The 19,257-nt window shown below is 35.1% G+C and overlaps 1 protein-coding gene across 2 annotated transcripts in view; it reads right to left on the reverse strand.

Annotated features, from left to right (window-relative positions):
* Nucleotides 1–553: 553 nt before the first annotated feature.
* Dync1li1 (dynein, cytoplasmic 1, light intermediate chain 1) overlaps nucleotides 554–19,257 on the reverse strand; it is a 36,061-nt gene continuing 17,357 nt past the window's right edge. The window contains exons 3-13 of one of the 2 annotated variants that reach the window (XM_005415011.2): nucleotides 18,196–18,312; nucleotides 17,150–17,380; nucleotides 14,881–15,050; nucleotides 11,520–11,613; nucleotides 8,809–8,944; nucleotides 8,072–8,183; nucleotides 5,436–5,495; nucleotides 5,270–5,314; nucleotides 4,150–4,270; nucleotides 2,337–2,492; nucleotides 554–1,314 (exon numbers count right to left, since the gene is read on the reverse strand). In XM_005415011.2, coding sequence (XP_005415068.1) covers nucleotides 1,202–1,314; nucleotides 2,337–2,492; nucleotides 4,150–4,270; nucleotides 5,270–5,314; nucleotides 5,436–5,495; nucleotides 8,072–8,183; nucleotides 8,809–8,944; nucleotides 11,520–11,613; nucleotides 14,881–15,050; nucleotides 17,150–17,380; nucleotides 18,196–18,312 — 1,355 coding nt within the window. In that variant the 3' untranslated portion in view covers nucleotides 554–1,201. The remainder of the gene's footprint in view (nucleotides 1,315–2,336; nucleotides 2,493–4,149; nucleotides 4,271–5,269; nucleotides 5,315–5,435; nucleotides 5,496–8,071; nucleotides 8,184–8,808; nucleotides 8,945–11,519; nucleotides 11,614–14,880; nucleotides 15,051–17,149; nucleotides 17,381–18,195; nucleotides 18,313–19,257) is intronic. The other variant, XM_013510152.1, reaches the window with a different exon arrangement.

A 19,257-nucleotide genomic window follows, 5' to 3' on the forward strand; every position in this document is an offset into this window, starting at 1 on the left:
AAGATGTAACTAATAAGAGGGGTTCTCATCTGCTAAGTGTAGCCACGTGTTAGGACATTTCAAAATAGCTTCTTCCCACTAAGAAGGTAGCCTTTTATCTTTACCTACTGGGAATGCTGGGACAAGACTCTCTAGTTTGACACATGCCCATGGAATAAAATGTGATCAGGGCAAACTCTCAAACTAAGGAAATTTATAGGAGTGAATCTCATGTACTTGTCTCTGAGGTCAAAATCCTCGGTAATCTTATTAAGTGAAAGATTTCAAATGACTAACACATTTTATCAGCTGACAAATGCAACTTTAAGTTATTGTAAGAAAATGCAACAAGTTATCTGAATCTGAGTGCAGAGAATAAATATTTTATTAACTGATTACAGCTGAGTCACAAACAAAAAAGGAGTATATTAAGGCAGGGCCATATATATATATATATATATACACATATATGTGTATATATATGTGTGTGTATATATATATACACACATATAAATATTTTTATGTATAGACAAATCCAAAGACTATAACCCCTTTACATCTTTATAACCTCTGCTTTTTTTTTTTTTTTTTTTTTGCACATTTAGGCAATGTGCTTTCTTTCCTTCTCAGTTTAAGGAAGATCTTGGCCAATAATTCTAAATCATCTTTTAAGATAACTTACAGGGACTCTGACTTAGACAATGCCTGTGAATCAAATACTGTTTTTTCTCAGCATCTCCCATGTGTGGTGTTACATTTATGTTGGTGTGTAAAATCTAACAATTGATAATTTTCTTTTTTCAGCAAATAACACACAAAAAATTTTAAAATGATTTTAATAATCTTAACAAGTTTGGACTTCCAAGTCAGTCAAATGCCCAAACTATATTTTCTGCCCTTTCTGAACCCCTCCTCTATGGTTTAAATAGCCTTTAGCATGATTACATAGTCATATTTCAGGTGTATAAATTTTGAAATTTTTGAAATCCAAAATTATTTCTTTATGCAAAACAGCACTGCAAATAGCAATTCTACATAATGTAGAATAATTTTTCTTCTGTATAGCTCCTTTTATAAAAATGGGCAGCCACCAAAAACAAAAAGACATGTTTAGTCCATCGGTAAAAAGCACTCCAGCTCCCTAATTTCACTTCTGAAGGAAAAAGCAGAGGCAAGTTTACATTATCCCAGAAGGTTGAATAAATGCCTTTATTTGGTATTTTCAAGAGGCTTCTCCTTCCGTAGGAGATGTAGGTGTCGTAGGAGAAGCTGAAACTGGTTTTCGTGTAATTCTGTCTAGTTCTGCATGAACATCTGATAGAACAGGCTTCTGGCCTACATTGAAGGAGAAGAAGCAAGATTGAAATATAGTCAAAACATGCTTTTCACTAATGTCTCTCCATTTAAAATTACCAAAACTCAATACTGCAAGTGTGAGGCCAGTCTGGGCAACTCAGCAGAACCCTGTACATAAATAAAATACTAATTTAAAAAAGGTCCAGGATATATAGCTCAATGAGACTGGGTTCAATCCTCAGTACTGCCAAAATGGAAGTAAAACGGGTACCTATCATTTAATCTCATGAAGTTTTTTTATTTTTGAGGCACAAGGACAATACAAACTATAGAACAAAATAACAAATTTGGAATCTGGAAAGATGAATGACAATAAATGAATGTCAACTGTTGGAGAGAATATGAGAAACTAGAACCTTTATGGGAATGTGAAATGGTGCCGTTTTGAAAAACTTTTTGGCAGTTCTTCAAAAACTTAAAACACAGAGAGTTACCATGCAACTAGCAATTCTACCTGAAGTGTTTACCTAACAGCACTAAAACCTTAATGTCCACGTGAAAATGAATCTTCACAGCCACATTATTCATAATGGCCAAAAAATGGAAATAACCCAAGTGTTCACCAACTAATAAACAGGCAAATGAAATGTAGCTTATCTAGACAATAGAACAGTATACAATAATATTATAAACTGAAATGCAGTACTGATACATGGTACAGCATGGATGAACCAACAAAAATTATGTTGACCTAGACATATATTATATGGAAATGTTGACATGAAATGTCTAGATAAGCAAATCCATAAAGACAAAACAAATAGGTAGTTTCCTAGGATGGGGACTGGGGGCTGGGGGGGATGGTGTGTAGGACAGAGAGAAGGTTTGAGGTTTCTTTCAGGGAATATGAAAATGTCCCAAAGTTACATTACGGTCATGCTTCCCATAACACTGTAAGATGCTCAAACCACAGAAATGTATACTTTGAACTTCATGGCCTGTAAATTATACCTTGACAAAGCTATGTGCAATGAAAAGTGACCTGCTCTAGGTGACTATACCTGATTTTTTGGCAGACGGTGGTAGACCACTGCTTCCACCTCCAGCCCCAACTCCAGGGCTGCCACCACTAACACCAGGCCCTCCAGGAGAGCCAGTCTTTTTACTCAATAAACTGTTGAAGAAATTTGCCAGGACACCTTCACTTGTAGCTCCAGCTATGAAAACAAACAAAAAATTTTTACTCAAAACATTAGACTTTTCCATAAATACTACAGTAATCACACAGAAAAATAACTTACAGATTTAAAATTTAAGAGTTACGTCTCAAATTCAAGTGTAGTTCGATCTTTGAGGGTGACTATTTAATCTCTAATCCACTCATACAGAAAACAAATGCATAAACTTTGAAGAGTAAAAGAAAACTTAAAAATTAGAATGTTATTTTATTTTTTAAAAGCCAAAGTATTTTAAACAAATAGATATTAGATGCTAATATATCTTTTCCCTTTGAAACAGATTCTTTAAAACTACAGCCATTGAGAAATATTTGCCTCACATATTAAAAAAGTTCCCTGATCCTGTATGAAAAACAGCATAAGTTCCAAGAGATAAAAGGGCAAAGGGTAACAATAAATGATTAACAGACAAGAAATACCAACAGGTGGGAAATACTCAGAAAAAGGCTTTTAGTATTTAAAGAATGCCAGTTAAGCTGTAGTAAAACTGTAAATAACTCAAAGTTGATGATACGTAAAATTGAATCATCCATTTGAACAAAAATCAAAAGGTATAAAAGTATACAAGGCACAAGGTCAATAAGAACTATAATCGAACAATACAAACTATATTTTTGACCTCTTTTGACCTATCACATAGGCAATTATTTGTATAGACTGTTATGCATATACTTCTACTGCAAGTTTCCTATTAAGGCATAAAAATGAATTTCTTCAATGATCTACTAAAGGAGAATGATTAAATATAAAAAACTTTCACCGTGGACATAGTGATGCATTACTACACAGTAGCAGGGTAAATTGTTGCACACCTATTCAGTAATCCCACCTACTCTAGGGGCTGAGGCAGGAGGATTTCAAGTTCGAGGGCAGCTTGGGCAAACTAGCAAGAACCATCTCAAAATGAAAAAAGGTTGGGAATGTAGCACAGTAGAGCATCCCCAGGGCCAATCTCCAGTGCCACACACAGATACACAAAAATTTAAGAAAACAAACATTGTGAAATGGTTTATAATAGGTGTGTCCAACCCACAGTCTTGGCAGCTAGTAACGTGGTCCCACAAGATCATAAACTTTTAACATTACTGTGTGATTTTTAATGCTAACTTTCATGACTCAACTGAGTGGTGCTCCAAGGTGGACACTGTGTGGGGGAGGCTCCACGTGCTATTCCCGCTCCTGTGCCTGTCTCAGTCAGCCAAATCAAAACTTGTGTGTATCACACATTACACGTGCTTGTGCACCTGGAATATAATGCAGTGATTGCACTAACAGCACTTCAGCCCACCCACACACGTGTGCCTGTAAAGACAGGGATTTAGTGTTACTAGGTAAACATGTAATTTTAAAATTTAATTATTAAACTTGGGTTTTTAATGTTACAATAAAAATACTAAAAATAAGGTAAGTTTTGGTACTTCTACACATTAGTTATATTATATATTTTATATGCATACAGCCTCAGAGTACCACAAAAGCCAAAGGTTGGACACAGACAGTGACTTACTATGAGATTATAGCCACAGAGACAAAGCTTAGAAGATTGTGCTCAAGAATGAAAATAGCTATTTTAGGTAGGATTCTAGGTAGATTTTCCATTGTAAAATGTATTATTTTCTTGAAGACAGAGATATACCTTTCATGTTTGGGTCAATTTTCTTTGACCCAGCAGGGATGGGTGACACGCTGGCAACATTGGATGACACAGATCTGTTTGGTGTTCGGGGAGAACCTCCCGGGACGCGTGGTGAAGCATCCTGGGTAAAAACAGGAAAAGTATAAATACTGAAACTTAAAACTTTCAATTTCACAATATGAAAAGAGATTATTTTACAATCATCTATTGTACTGGTTTTTACACTGCAACCCACAGACAAAACTGTTAGCAACCTTGTCATTATTAAAGAGCAGTAGAGGCCCAACACATTTTAGAATACTAATTCTTTCTTCAATGGAAAAGGAAGGCTGGGGATATAGCTCAGTGGCATAAGCACCTGCCTGGCAAGCACAAGGTTCTGAGTTCAATTACCGGTACCAAAAAAAAAAAAAAAAAAAACCCAACAAAAAAAACCAAACAAAAACAATGGAAAAGAAAGAATGTAATGAGGTGTGGTTGTGAGCATCAGTGTGAGAGTCATATCTGGGTTCCAATATGGACCTGTATCCTATCAATAGTATCACCTCAGATTAGACACAAGATCCTCTTAAAGTTCCCATTTCCCTACCTGCAAAATAGGACTAATAACATTACCTTCTTCTTAAGGCTGTTGTAAGGATTTGTACAAGTACACATACGATAGCTCAGTATAAAACTGACACATAACAGTGCAAAAAAAATCCGGATGTGGTGGCGCACACCTATACTCAGGAGGCTGAAGCAGGAAGATTTCGAGTTCAAGCCCAGCCTGAAATCTGTTTCAAAACAAAATAAAAAGGGATGGTGGTCTAACACAATGGTAGAACACTTGCTTAGCCTGCATGAGGCTCTGGGTTCAATTTGCAGTACTGCAAAAAACAAAAAACAAACAAACAAAAACCCCAGCAAACACACACACACACAAAAAAAAAAAAAAGGAAAAAAATTTGTAAAATGAATCTTTACATCATTTAAATCTGAAAAAGGATATAGTTTCTTTTAAAATTTCACAATTCTAAATTCAAGTTTACCTATGTGAGATATGTACATGATTAAGCAAAGAGAAGTAAAATATATACTAAATTTTAATAATTTTGTCATAACACAATGAAATACTGACCACAGGCCTTCCAGCTGTGGTTGGTGGTTGCTTTGCTAAAAGAGACTGAAAAAAAGAAAAAAATCCTAGGTTAGACATTCATAGCATATATTGTTGTTTTTAAAGAAAATATATACAAGAAGTTTACCCATTAACCATTCTAATTCTGCTTCTCATAATTCCATACCTGTAACTTCATAAGAAAGACTTGGTCATCTTCTGCCATAATTTCCTTCTCATGCACAAACTGAAATAAACAATATATAAATGAGCAAGCTTAATGTATTTTGATAGCACCATTAGTAACTTACTCTTTGGATTAAACTAAGTAAAAAAACTTCAGGAGTAGGAATATTACCTACACTTCTTTACAGTCACATGAATGTGGTGTCCCACCCAACACAAGCCCTCCCAACACAAAGGTCCAGTAACTGCCCGCAATGACGTGAGTGTCCCATGGCTACACAGTGGAGTATAGTAGTCGCCAGTCACCACTGGCTACTGAACATCTGAAAAGCGGCTAATGTGATTGAGAAGTACATTTTTAATTTTATTCAATTTCAGTTTACACATACAAATCCTTACATTTAATAGCTCAACCCTGTAGCCACAGGTTTATTAATCATGCTTATACAATTTGCTAAATAACAACTGGACATTTTAAAAGGGTAATATCCCTGCTAAGTGAAATGTAACTTGTCTCTGCTTTTGCTGAAATAGAAATAAAACTTCTTTATCAGCTGAATAATTAGGAAAAAGAACTGCAAAGTCTCTTGCTTCCACTCCTGCTGTACTATACATGCTCAGTCTATTTTCTTCCTAGAAGCCAGCAATCCTTTTAAAAGGTTAAGTCAGATTGCACTGCTTCTCTGCGCAAACTTGTCACTCTTCATGTCACTCAAAATGAAATTCAAAGCCCTGACTTGCAGCCTAAAGATAAAGTCTCACAAGAGCTTAACTTTGCCTCTTCCCTGCCTCTCTTTCTTCCTCACACATTTCTTTCCGGGGAATTGTGCACTTTCAGATCCCTCTCCTTTCAATATCCCCTCCTTTTATCAGAGATATTCCCTAACAACTCATAATACAACACTCTTCCAGGCCCAGTCCCCACACTGACTCTTACCATATCCTGCTCCATTTCCGTAGCCTTTATCACACCACCTAATGGATAGCTTAGTTCATTATTTGCATCATCCTTCCTACTTAGCACTTGGCATGTAACCTTAGTGCCTGAGTTGGTGCTCAATAAATATTTATGGAATAAAAGAAATTAAAAAAAAAAGAGACAACTTCAAGCATAATTTTGTTGGTAAAAGAACAGGAAATAGCACGTCATGAGGGCAGATGCCTGTAATTTTAGCACCCTGGGAGGCTAAGACAGGAATATTTTACATCTAAGCCCAACTTGGGGAACTTGGCAAGACCTTATCTCAAATCTAAAAATATCTAAAATCTTATCTTAAAATCTTATCTAAAATCTAAAAATAAAGAAGGGCAAGGGATAGACAACCATGGTGGTATATGTCTTAATTCCAGTATTCAGGAAACAGGCAGGAGGACTGCAAGTATTAGGCCAGCCTGGTCTACATAGTTGAAGATGCACCTGGACTGCATAGTAAGATTATTTCATAAAACAAGGGGAGAGGTAAAATTTCTTTGCTTTTTAATTTTTTCTGATGTGTGCATTTTTAATAGATATCCTCACTAAGTCAACCATACTACGGTTTAAGATCTAACATATCCCAAGTCTCACTGTGCGGACGGTGACTGGATTGTGGATTGTGCCATACTCATCAGTGAATTCATCTACTGATGTGCTCTGGAAGGGTGCACTCTTCTCTCTGGCTCCTCCCTTCACTGCCTGCATTTTAGCTGCCATGTGTTAAGCCACCTTCCTCCGTCATGCTCTTCCACCTTGGAGCTGTCTACCATGGACTGAACCCATTGAAAACTGAGCCAAAATAAACCTCTCCTCCTTAAAGTTGTATTTTGTCCCAGTGATGAGAAAATACAAATGGAATTGAATTTTCACTTGAGTTCTCTTTTCTTATTTCTAATAACCCACAACAGAAGATGCTCTACACTGTAAATGTTTGGATCCTTAAGAATCTTAATATATGTTGAATTAAACTTATTTTTTCTGAAATGTGTATCTAAATTTAAGTATATGTAAATATTCATTTCTATGCAATTTTTCTGACACACCAATTTTTAATTATAGAGCATCATGTACTGTTTAACAAGAAATCAAGATGTATATGCTAAAGAGTACCTTCCAGAATCTCATTTAAGTCATAAAATAACATGTCAGCCAAAACTAAAACTGAATTTGGAAAAGTAGAAGCTCATGGATAACTGTGGGCTAAATTGGGTAATATCTAAAAAAAAGATCCAAAATCTATCTCAATGGGTAGAACTAAGAGAATTATTCTAGTAGTGTTTTCTTGGCTTTTGCCTGAGATGTAGACTACAGAGTTCATAGATTCTACCTATTCCAGTTGCTCAAGATCCAAAGCCAAAGTATTAACTTCCACCAAATCATAACTCACACCAAATCATAACTTCCAAAGCACCACAGCAGAGTATGAATTCAGCACTGTTTGCTAGAATTACACCAGAGGTTAAGATTCAATGACCAGTTAATTAGTAATCTGCTAAAACAAATCCTTATGTGAACTGTATGTAAGAAACACCCAAATTATACTTAAAAATACCCTTAAAAGGAAAGGACATCTTTGCCTTTTTACCTTCAATCTTAAAATTAGGGATTAGCGCCTCTGGTTTACAAGCCCAAATACTGAAACTATTTATTAAAATTATTACCTTTCGGACAGGTGGTTTAGTTATGATGTCTTCAAAATTATCTTCTGCTTTCAACGTTTGAAAATTTTCATGTAATATTCCTATTTTCTTATCATTATCCCACCCTGCTGGACTGGAAAGAAATGAATGTATATAAACTCAAGCATTTACATAATGATTTTTTCATCCAATTCATGATCATGTAAAGGGCGTTTTATGAAGTCAATCTGACCAATAATGGAAAACTAGTTTTTATTATGACATCCATTTTTTATTTTACTGATTTCTACCCTAAGTGATTGCCAATATTCCTCATCTTGAAATGTTATTAAAAGTTTTTCTAAGGGGAAGACAGTAATTATTACCTCCCAATTTTATTCTTGTAGCTCTTTAAAAGCAGGTCTAGATTATGTACTCAGTCACTATATATCACAATCAAATTAAGAATAAAACATAGTATACTAATACGAGCATCCAGCAATTCAGCTAAAGTAGCAAAGGCCTTTTAAGAAGGTAGCAAAACTAAACAGATCAAGACAAATAAATCATTAAGAAACAGATTCTCACCACTCATCATGATCCACTGATCCCATCTCAAAACTAAAAATGGTGATTAATGAGCAAGCAGTAGCAACAATACATGATAAAATATATTTAAACAGGTACTTGCAGGGTATAGCTCAGTGGTACAACAATTTCCTAGCCTATGACAGGTCCTGGGTTCAATTCCTGGTGCCACCAAAAAAAAGTATACTTACATAAATACTGCATCCTTTTCCACAACAACAGCAGGCATCTTATAGGGAAATCCATACAGTTTCTGAACGATGTATTTATACACTAAGTCTATATTTTTGTTTTCTTTTACTGAAGTGTAAATAAGTGCTGCACCATCTGAATAATAATGTTAAGAGAATTTTGGATAAATTCTACGAATCAGTACCATAGAACTTACATTCTCAGCTTAACCTTTACATCTATATGCACATTAGTTTTAAAAAATAACTTCCAGCTGGGCATGGTGGCTTAAGCTTGTAATCCCAGCACTCCTGCTGAGGCAGGAGGATCGTCACGAGTTTGAGACCAGCCAGAACAGCAAGACCTTGTCTCAAAAAGACAAAAAAACAAACAAAAAACAAAACAAAACAAAAATTTCCAAAGGTATATCAAGAACTTTTAAAAGTATAAAATACATATGAATTAAAAAGCAAATAAAATAATCTTTCCATAATCAATTTAATTTAGGTGGGTAGAAGTTGCATTAAGCCAAGAAATAAAGGTAAATTTAATAATACTGACAATACTACCGTATTTAAAGCACACAATTTTTGTTTTTTATCTTCTTAAACTTCATCGAGGATATTACTTTTTTTTCTTTTATGGTACTAGAAATCAAACTCAGGACCTTGTGCTTGCCAGGTAGGTGCTGTGCCACTGAGCCATATCTCCGGCCTGAGGACATTATTTATCAAGAACTCTTCTGTTTTTTCAACAAAAATGGTTTGCAGTAATATCTCTTACAGTTTTTCACTAATTCCAGGAATTAAGACTTCAGGCAAAGGCTAAGGAGACTTGCAGAAGGCTCAAAAGACCTAATATTGAGAAAAGGCAAGGCCACAGTTACCACCAGGAAGCTTTCAGAATGACCAAGGGCAAAAGTAGATTTTGGGCCAAGGGTATAGCTCAGCAGCAAGGTGCCTGCTTGGCAAGTGTGAGGTGCTGAGTTCGATTCACTGTACCAAAAAAAAGTAGATTTTATGATCAAAACTTGAAGTACTACCACCTCACATGAAAATTTATTAGTTAAAGCAGATCCTACCTTTGGCCTTTTATCTAAAAAACAGTGGATTAAAAGATCAAGAGACCTGTGGAAAAGGGTAATATGATCACTGATGGATGAAGTATTTGGAACAGTTCGGAGAAATTCTATAACCAACCCCTAAGGGCCACTACCTAACACTGACCATCATGTTCCTAAGAAAGAAAGAGATAGTGACTTAAAACACTATGAAATTTGGGAGTGATCTAACTTCTCAACAGGCACATTGATATCTTCTAGGACATAGTCTGCTTATCAGCCTAAAAGTAGTACTGCTAAATACAACTTCACTTGCTAGAAACAAACACATAACCTTAAGCAAAACTTAATTATATGAACACTGTGTTAATCATCTTCCTTACAAGAAGAATCAATTTATAATTTGGAAGATTTTTATAACAAAAATTTACACTGCAATTAAATTTTTAAACTTTTAAATAAGGATGATTCTGGACTGTCACCTTCACTGACTGATAAACACATATCTCATTATCTTGAAGTGACTTCTCACATTCTGCATTCTTTTAAAAGTTAACTAGCTCTAAATGTGTCTCATTATTTTAGTGGACAGCTTCCTTCTTGATTATATTTCTATATTTATGCTTTCAAATTTAGAAATGTTTAAAGAGGCTGTTCTCAAATTTTCTATTTTTGAAAGAATAAAAAAGGCTTTAAACATCTGCTTCAATTACTTTTTTTGCTGTTTTTTGAGGTAAGGTCCCACTATGTATTTCAGGCTGGCTTTGAACTCACAGCAATCCTCCTGCCTCACCCTCAAGTACTGGGATTACAAGTGTGCACCACCACACCTGGCTCTTTTTAAAGATACTATGTAGACAGATGACCTTTAACACAACTCAACCATTAGGCAATAGTAGAAGAAAAAGACTCATGCACCAATGAAAAAGGGAAACTGCCGAAGTCAAGTGATCTCACTCACAATGTCACTCAGTGAGGTTTTCTGTAAGTATCCCTTAAATTGAATACCCGTTAATAAAATGATTTTTAGACTGTGGGTACTAGGAATATGTGTATCACTAATCACCTCTATTACCTCTTTTAGCTGTAACTGTTATTCACTGACTTACCTAACCCATATAACTTATATTAGAAAGACTCCCTTTGACAGGGTTTCCAATCTTGCGATCTTTAATAATTCAGAAAATTTTAGAAAGATTGAATATTCCATTCTCACCTTGGAATATTCCAATCAGTAGGTCTCAGATAAGCACATCCAGATTTTGAAATCACTGTTAGGATATACATGGAGAAGATGATAACATACTAAAGAAACTAAGAATGAAAATATATAAACCTAACAATTCATCTTGCCCTACCTACTCCTAATACATGCATAATCAGGCATTTCCACAATGCCTTTGTATTAGCATTAGACTTTTCCACATACAACTGATAACTATTTTTGTTAACACAGTTTTAAATATAGCAAATCAAAGGTATATATTTCAGTACTCACTTTCTAGCTCCAAATACTCAGATATAAATGACTTTAGAATAAAAGCGGAATTTCCAATCAGAGATAGGACATATAACATTCACGAAACTTCTAAAATCCATTAATTTAATTCCTTTACTTAGAAAACAAAGCAGGTAGAGGACACCACATCAATAAATGTACTGAAAGGATACATTGTAAACAAAACTTCCGAATATATGACTGGATAAAATCAAAATGTTCATCTCTGTAGTCATGTTCTTTCTCCAATACACTAATAGCATCACACTGTTAAAATAATTTTAAAATATTAATCAAAATTAAATATAATAACAGTTTGGATTGGGGAACATCATAAAGCTACCACTCTTCTATGACTTAACAGTAGGACCTATTAATATCAGCTGAGATTTTTCAGCTGGAGTCTTAAGACTAAGGTTTTTATGAATATCCTTTTCTCTTCTGTTATATTAAATCTAGTCCAGAATACCAATGAGAAAGTTTTAGTACATAAAAGAAGTATTGCAAGTCAAGTTTATAGTAAGTGGTCACACTTAACTCATCAATTTATGTACTAGAATAAATTTTTAAAAGTCTATAAATCTATTCCAATTCTTTAAAGCACATTGGTGTATCTAAGAAGTCTTTACTTCTCTTCATTTCTTCTTTGCTTCTTTATTTATCTGATAATTTTCCACTAACCTGCACTTTTTATGGTGCTTTTATTCACTCTTACTACAATCATACCAATAAAAAATACCACGATCTGTACAATTAGTAAAACAGTTTTGAATTCTGCTTACTATAGAAAAATTGTAAGGAAGATACAAAGAAGGTATGTTCAAAATTAAGGGAATCCAAAGAATTTCAGAAAAACCTTTCTGAACTGAAGGTATGAAATATAAAAAATAGAACATTTAATAATGTCACTATACCTAATATTAATTAGGGATCCAATTTCATATCTAACACATCTGTGTTTTATTAAATATGTACATTACACTGTATAATTATGATGAGTATTTGTTTGCCCATTTTGTAGAATCCTGATTTTTTTTGAGACAAGGTCTCACTGTGTAGTTCAGGCTGGCTCTAAGTTCACTATGTAGCACAGTCTGACCTTGAACTCACAGTGAACCTTCTGCCTGACTCCCAAGGGCTGGGATTATAGGCTACAGGCATGCACCACCACAGCCAGCTCTGACAGATATTTTAAATGACTAAAGATACCTTAATTATCATACTGCTGTCTAATGACACTGTTAATAAAGCACAACAGTTTAGTAAAGAGATTTTAACTGAATTCAGGGGCTGGGGATGTAATTCAATGGTAGAATACCTGCCTAGGATGTAGGAGGCCCTAAATTCAAACCCTAGCAGCATCCCCTCCAAAAAAAAAAGAAAAAAAAAAAGTTAACTGAAATCAAAGGGTTTGGAGCTAAAGCAAGAAACTTAGCTTCTGTGAATCTTCACTCACAATATCTACACTGACTGAACTGATCCCCCACACTTCCCTTAGGAGACACACATCTTCTTGTCCCTTTACACATTTTAAAAGCTCATAAACTGAAGTGCATCTGATGATGTATTTAGATTTTACAAAATACAGCAGATGTTATCTTCCAGCTTAAAACATTTGTAAACCTGCAATTCATCTAATACTGATTCATGATCCTTTAAAATTGACATTTTTCCTGTAGAGTACAAGATAGCTTTTTCTTTGACAAGCTGTGGTATAAAACAGAAATATCTGCCAACAAACAGCTCTTTGCCAAATAAAACAAAAGACTATGCACATGATCTTTAAAACACTGCTTTAGGGCTGGGATGTGTCTCAGTGGTAGTGCACTTGCTTTGCACGCACAAGACCCTGGGCTCGATGCCCAGCACCACAAAAAACACAAAACACTGATTTATACGAATGGTGTTAACCACAAACTACACCATAATCACTGTTTGAAAGGCAGATAATAGACTTTAATTATTTGAAACACTACCACCCATTTTTTTATTATTCATAAAATCAATTTTATCCCAAAGATGAGGGGCTGGGGATTTAGCTCAGCGGCGAAAGCGCCTGCCTCGCAAGCATAAGGTCGTTAGTTCGGTTCCCGGTACCGGAGGAAAAAAAAAAAAAAAAACACCAAAGATGAATAATTTAGGCCTCAAATGAGTTTATGTTCTGACATTTTATTCCATGATTTACAAATAGTAAAAATGTACTACTTAAAGGGCTGGAGATGTGGCTGAACAGTAGAGCATGTGTGCATGTGCAAGGGTGAGGGTTCAATCCCCAGTACTGCAAAAAAAGAAAAGAAAAGAAAAGAAAAGAAAAGAAAAGAAAAGAAAAGAAGACATATTACTTAGGATAAAGTGGAGCAAAAATGAATTTGACCTCTGCCAGGCATGGTGGAGCACACCTGTAATCCTAGCACTAGAAAGGCTAAGAGGATCACTGTGAGTTCGATGCCAGCCTACGCTACAAAGTGAGTTCAAGGGCAGCCTGAACTGCACAGCAAAACCTTACTTAAAAAAAAAGACAAATAAAAGTATGCAGTCAAAAGATTTAATTTTGAAAGTGATCAGCACTTTCATATCAACTTTAAATGATAGAGGCTGCAAGGTTATTTAGAAGTTTAATTACATACTCTCCTCTGATATTAGGGGATAATGTATTAAAATATAGTGTTGAAAAATTTTATTTTATAAAACAAACTATCATTTCATGTATAACTAAGCTAATTGTACAATGAAGAGTATGTCAAATTAGGAAAATGAAATTCACTCACAAATAGAATATTTGAAATAAAATTTCCTTTTAAAGAAACTACAATTAAGATCATAAAAGCTAGCAGCCATAAAATGGAAATGTAATATGGAATGAGTGAGCGCTGACATTTAAGACTTACAGTAGGATGGAGGGATTAGCAGTGATATAGCATGGTGAGTTAAGTGGCACCCAGAAGCAGTATAATTACTTTGTACTTTCCTTCCCTGCATACTATCATGTAGGGCACCAGAATTCTGTGGCAGTGTGGGAATCAAGGATAAAAGACACACTGTTTCCTCTGCCTACTTTTTGTTATATTCCTGAGACCTAGACTCTAGAACTCATTTTCTATAGATACAAGCATCTTATGTAACTCTAGGATATACCTCCATAGGTGAAAGATATGATTATGAAGGCAGAACAAAACAACAAAAAACCACAAAAGCACCATATGAACACCATCCAATATTTTACACTTTCTATTTGATTAAAAAAAAATTATCAAGGAAGTCGGGTGTTGTGGTGCACACCTATAATCTCAGTACTTGGGAGGCTAAGGCAGAAGGATCGTTTCAACTTCAAGGCCAGCCTAGGCTACCAAAAAAACTCATTGCCAGCCTGAACTGCACAGTGAGACCCTGTCTCAAAAAGACGAAGAAAAGAAAAAAGATAGTACGTAGGAAAACTAATGTATCTCCAAAATAAAACAAAAAAACCCTGGAAAACAAAATAGTTGTTCAGCCTTGGCAAACACTAGTAACAAAATTTGTAGGAGGCAAACTAACCTTTGTGCAAACTACTAATATCGGAATGCCCAGGTTATGTGTAAGCGTATCTGCACCCAGGGGTAAAACTACACTGTCATCTTTGTCTTCCTGTGATGTGGTACTTCTTCTCTGAGGAGAAGCTGGGAATTCTTCTCCCGGCTCCACATATTCTTGGAAGTCTCTAATCACTGAAAACCAAAGTAAACATAGTTTAGTAGCTGGTTTATTTTAGTAGGTAAGCAATTTCTGCCAGTCTACATACATGTTTCACTTAAGTTCATATGTAGTCTTATGTAAAACACAAAAAAGACATGGAGAAATCTATTTCAAAAGAATATACAAACATTAGACCCACAGTAATAATTCTGAGGCACAATACTGCATTGATGGCTCCAAGGAGTGTGATATTATGGAGGTCTGTGCAAAGACTTTGGGTAATTCTACGTTTGGCTCTTTACTTCTCTGAAAGAAGCGTATGGAAAGAAGAAAAAAAATAAACGTGGAAGAAAAAACTCCCAAAATTTAAAACATGATGTTAAATTATTTTCTAGTATTAACTTTTTTTCTCTAAATTCTTTATTCAGGTCTCTGTTTACCTAGGCTTAATCTTGGGCCATATTCATTCTTTAAGCCTCGAACATTGATGAGGTATTACCAATGCTGATAAACTGTTAGAAGTCATTTGCAGGACTGTCAAAACAATCACTTTTAAAAGTAAATGTACACTCGGGAAGCTGAGGCAGGAGGATCATTGCCGAGTTCAAGACTAGCCTGGGTGCTGGGGATTTAGCTTAGCAGCACAGTGCCTGGCTGGAAAGTGCGAGGTAGTGAGTTCCGATTCCTGGTACCGGAAGCCGGGGGGTGGGGGGGAGGAGACTAGCCTGGGCTACAAAGTGAGCTCAAGGTTAGCCTGAACTGCATAGCGAGACCTTGTCTCAAACGGACAAAAAAAAGTAAATGTAATTCTATCAAGAGCCTTAGTAGCAAGTATTTTGACTCAATAATTCTTTCTACAAAGTTTTAAGACACAATCAGTGATGTACACACATGGGAATTTCCATCAAAAGGCTTTTTTGTGCTGGGGATATAGCTCAGGAGCACTGCCCCTGCCTGGCAAGCGAGAGGTTGTGAGTTTGATTCCCAGTATAAATACACAGATAAATAAATAAAGTCTCTCCTAAACTAAGTCTGGGTTAAAAAAAAGACTTTTTCATGCTTAAAACCAAAACAACAAATTTTCAAACAGATTACCTACTGCATAAAATTAAAGTATTATACAAGGAAGCATGCCATAGAGCCATAAAATACGCAAGTTTTCAAAGAATATTTAATGCTGCACGAAAATTATAACATTAGGAAGAGAGTTAGGGCTGGGGACAGAGCTCAGTTGTAGAGTACCTGCCTGATATGTACAAGGCCCTAGGTTCAATCTCTAGTACCAAAAAAAGTGGGGAGGGATTTGTATTTCTGACAAATTCCCAGCTGTACTAAACTGATGCTGTTGGTCCAGAGACCACAGCTTGAGAAGTATTACTCTCATACAAAATTAGATTCAAAAAGGGAAGAAAACAAAACAAAAAACTCCATAGGTAATGCTCAAAAGGGAGAAGAAAATATAGATTAAAAGCACTTAGACATTTTCTCAATGATTTAAGGCAGACATTATTTGAAATTTTTATTATTTCCTATAGCCTATCAATTTCCCCTGGAAGTTTTCAGTTAACAGAAACAAAGCTTTTCATTCAAGTCTTTTCTCAGGCAAAGTACAACACTAGCAAATGAAGAACTCTCAGTGAAATTTTAAAATGTCATTTGTTTACAATCTATCAAATTTTGTGATTTTCATGAAAATCCCCAATTCATGTGAGTACATACAAAATATATTATGTACTTTGTATATAATAAAAGTACATCTTTTCATTTATGTTAACTATCTCATCAGACGTATTTCATTCTGACAAAGTGATAGTGATTACTAATGAAGAAATAAAACTGCTGCAAATGAGCAGTTGAAGACTCAAATATTTTTCACCCTGAAGAACTACTTTTCAAAATGAATACACACAACCTTTTGCAAAGGCACTTGTACCAGAGTTTATTATTATGTATGTGTTTCCATTTAAAATTATATTAAAGCTAGTATATTACTCAAACTGAACTTCAAAAACAGTAGTCACATTATTTTTCCTTCATCAAATTTATTCAGAGAAAACATTCCTAATGACTTTTATAATTAGCTACGATATTAGGTGTTTGAAACCTATATTCAAATTTTTAGGCTACTTACGCTTTTGTTCCATTTCTTTCATTACTTCAGGAGGAATTTTCAATTTGTCAACATGTTCTCTAACAACACTTGCCCATTTATGTAAAGAATCCAAAGCCGTCCAAGGCTTTGACATATCAACAACCAGCATAACTAGAGTGTCCTTCAGAGAAATGGTATCCAGTGAAAATTTAAGGAGCCCTTTATGATACAGGTCTCCATCTAAGATCCATACATTACATCTTGTTTGATCTATAATAGACAAAACAAAGTTACCAAGACAATAGGAGAAAGTCACCTCACCATCCAACTAACAATACTACTTGGCATTTCAGGACATCTCCACAGGAGAGCTCTACTAGCTTTGATAAACTTTAACTATTTAGGTCACATCTACCAATTTAGTAAAGACCTAAAGTGTTTTGATAATAAACCAAAATAACCAGAGTATCCTCTACTTCGTATTTCTTTTCTGTTATTTTCTTTGAGACAATGAATGTCTCATTATGTGTAACTCTCAATTCATTATGTAGCCCAGGATGGTCTCAAACTCATGGCAGTCCTCATGCTTCAGCTTTCCTAGTGCTAGGATCACAGCTGTGTGCCACCATTTCCAGCTCTCTACTTCGTATTTCTTCATTCAAAGATAAGAGACTGCATAACATGTTTATCTTTCTTCCATCAGCAGATAGAGCCTTGTGTACTGAAGATATTATAGACCAAAATAAGAAGGTTAATGGTGTATAGAAGAAAAAAATAGCTAATCAGATGAAAATATCTGAGCAGTAGATTACATTATTAGAAAATGAGAGGGTATGAAAAGGAGTCAGCAAAATAATTAAGAGAAACTGAAAATTGATTCTTCAAGAAGGCTAACATATGCACAAAAATTGTCACTACATGAATCCCAATCCCAAATCAATGAAAGTATACCTAAACATAACTATTTACTGACCAGTATGACATCACAGAACTTCTAGTAAAAAAAGACACACTAAGAAAAATCAAAGAGTAAGGTGAGCAGCAATGTACCTTAGAACAGACTTCAGAAAACATATGACACTCACCATCCCTGTCTTCGTCATGTACATTTAAATACAAATATTCCAATCCTCTTCCTTTCTTGTACTCTTCTATTCCTTGAATTTTTCTTACTAAGCTTGTTTTTCCAGCTCCATCTTCACCTAAATACATTAAAAAACAAAACAAAACAAAAAAGGTTAAGTTGTAACCTGGTATGGTGGCACATTCCTATCATCTCAGCACTTGGGAGGCCGAGGTCAGAGAACCCAAGTTTGAGTCCCACACCTGGGCAACTTAGCAAGACCCTGCCTCAAAATTTAAAAAAATAGTAAGTGCTGGGTATATCAACCTGTGCTAGAATACCCTGGTGTTCAATCCCAATACTGCAGAATGAATGAATGGGTGTATGAATGAATAACTGGTATCTTTTTAATTGTAGTATGGGTCATTTCAAAATTCCTTCTAGTACCATGTGAAAAGCCCAGCCAGAATTAGCTTTAACCATAAAGATAATTTGATGAAAAGAGAACTGAAGAGGTTACAAAATCAAGGAGTCAGCCATGGCTTCCTCATTGGGTAATTTTCAGAGGATGAGGACATAAAGCAGGACACTGTAGCTTCAGGAAGCACCCATCTTATGCCATCTCAGTTTCATCTATGAGGAAAAAGCCTCTCCCTTGATTTACTTATTTCATAATGTACATACCTTCCAAAATATCATGTTATAGCACACACACACACAATTCTATTAAAGAAAATGCAAAGAACATAGGATGGGAAATGTAGCTAGTGGAAGAGCACTTAACAAGTATGCACAAGGCCAGAACTAAAAAAACCAAAGTAGTAATATCTATGTTAATGACAATGTTACCATGATGATCCATCACATTTAAAATGAAAATTAAATTAATCAGTGAAAAAGAAAATATCTCTAAACTATGAAAGCAAACCCAGGCATTTAATTTCAGCAAAATATTATTTGTTATACCAAGGTCCCATTAGATCTTATTAATAAAAATAATTTAAAGCAACACACAGTAGCACATGCCTACAATCCTACTACTTGGAGTTGAGGTAGGAGGATTACAAGTTCCATGCCAGCCTAG

Source organism: Chinchilla lanigera, unplaced genomic scaffold (assembly GCF_000276665.1).
Source record: "Chinchilla lanigera isolate Chin_1 unplaced genomic scaffold, ChiLan1.0 scaffold00219, whole genome shotgun sequence".
In the NCBI taxonomy this organism is placed as follows: Eukaryota; Metazoa; Chordata; class Mammalia; order Rodentia; family Chinchillidae; genus Chinchilla; species Chinchilla lanigera.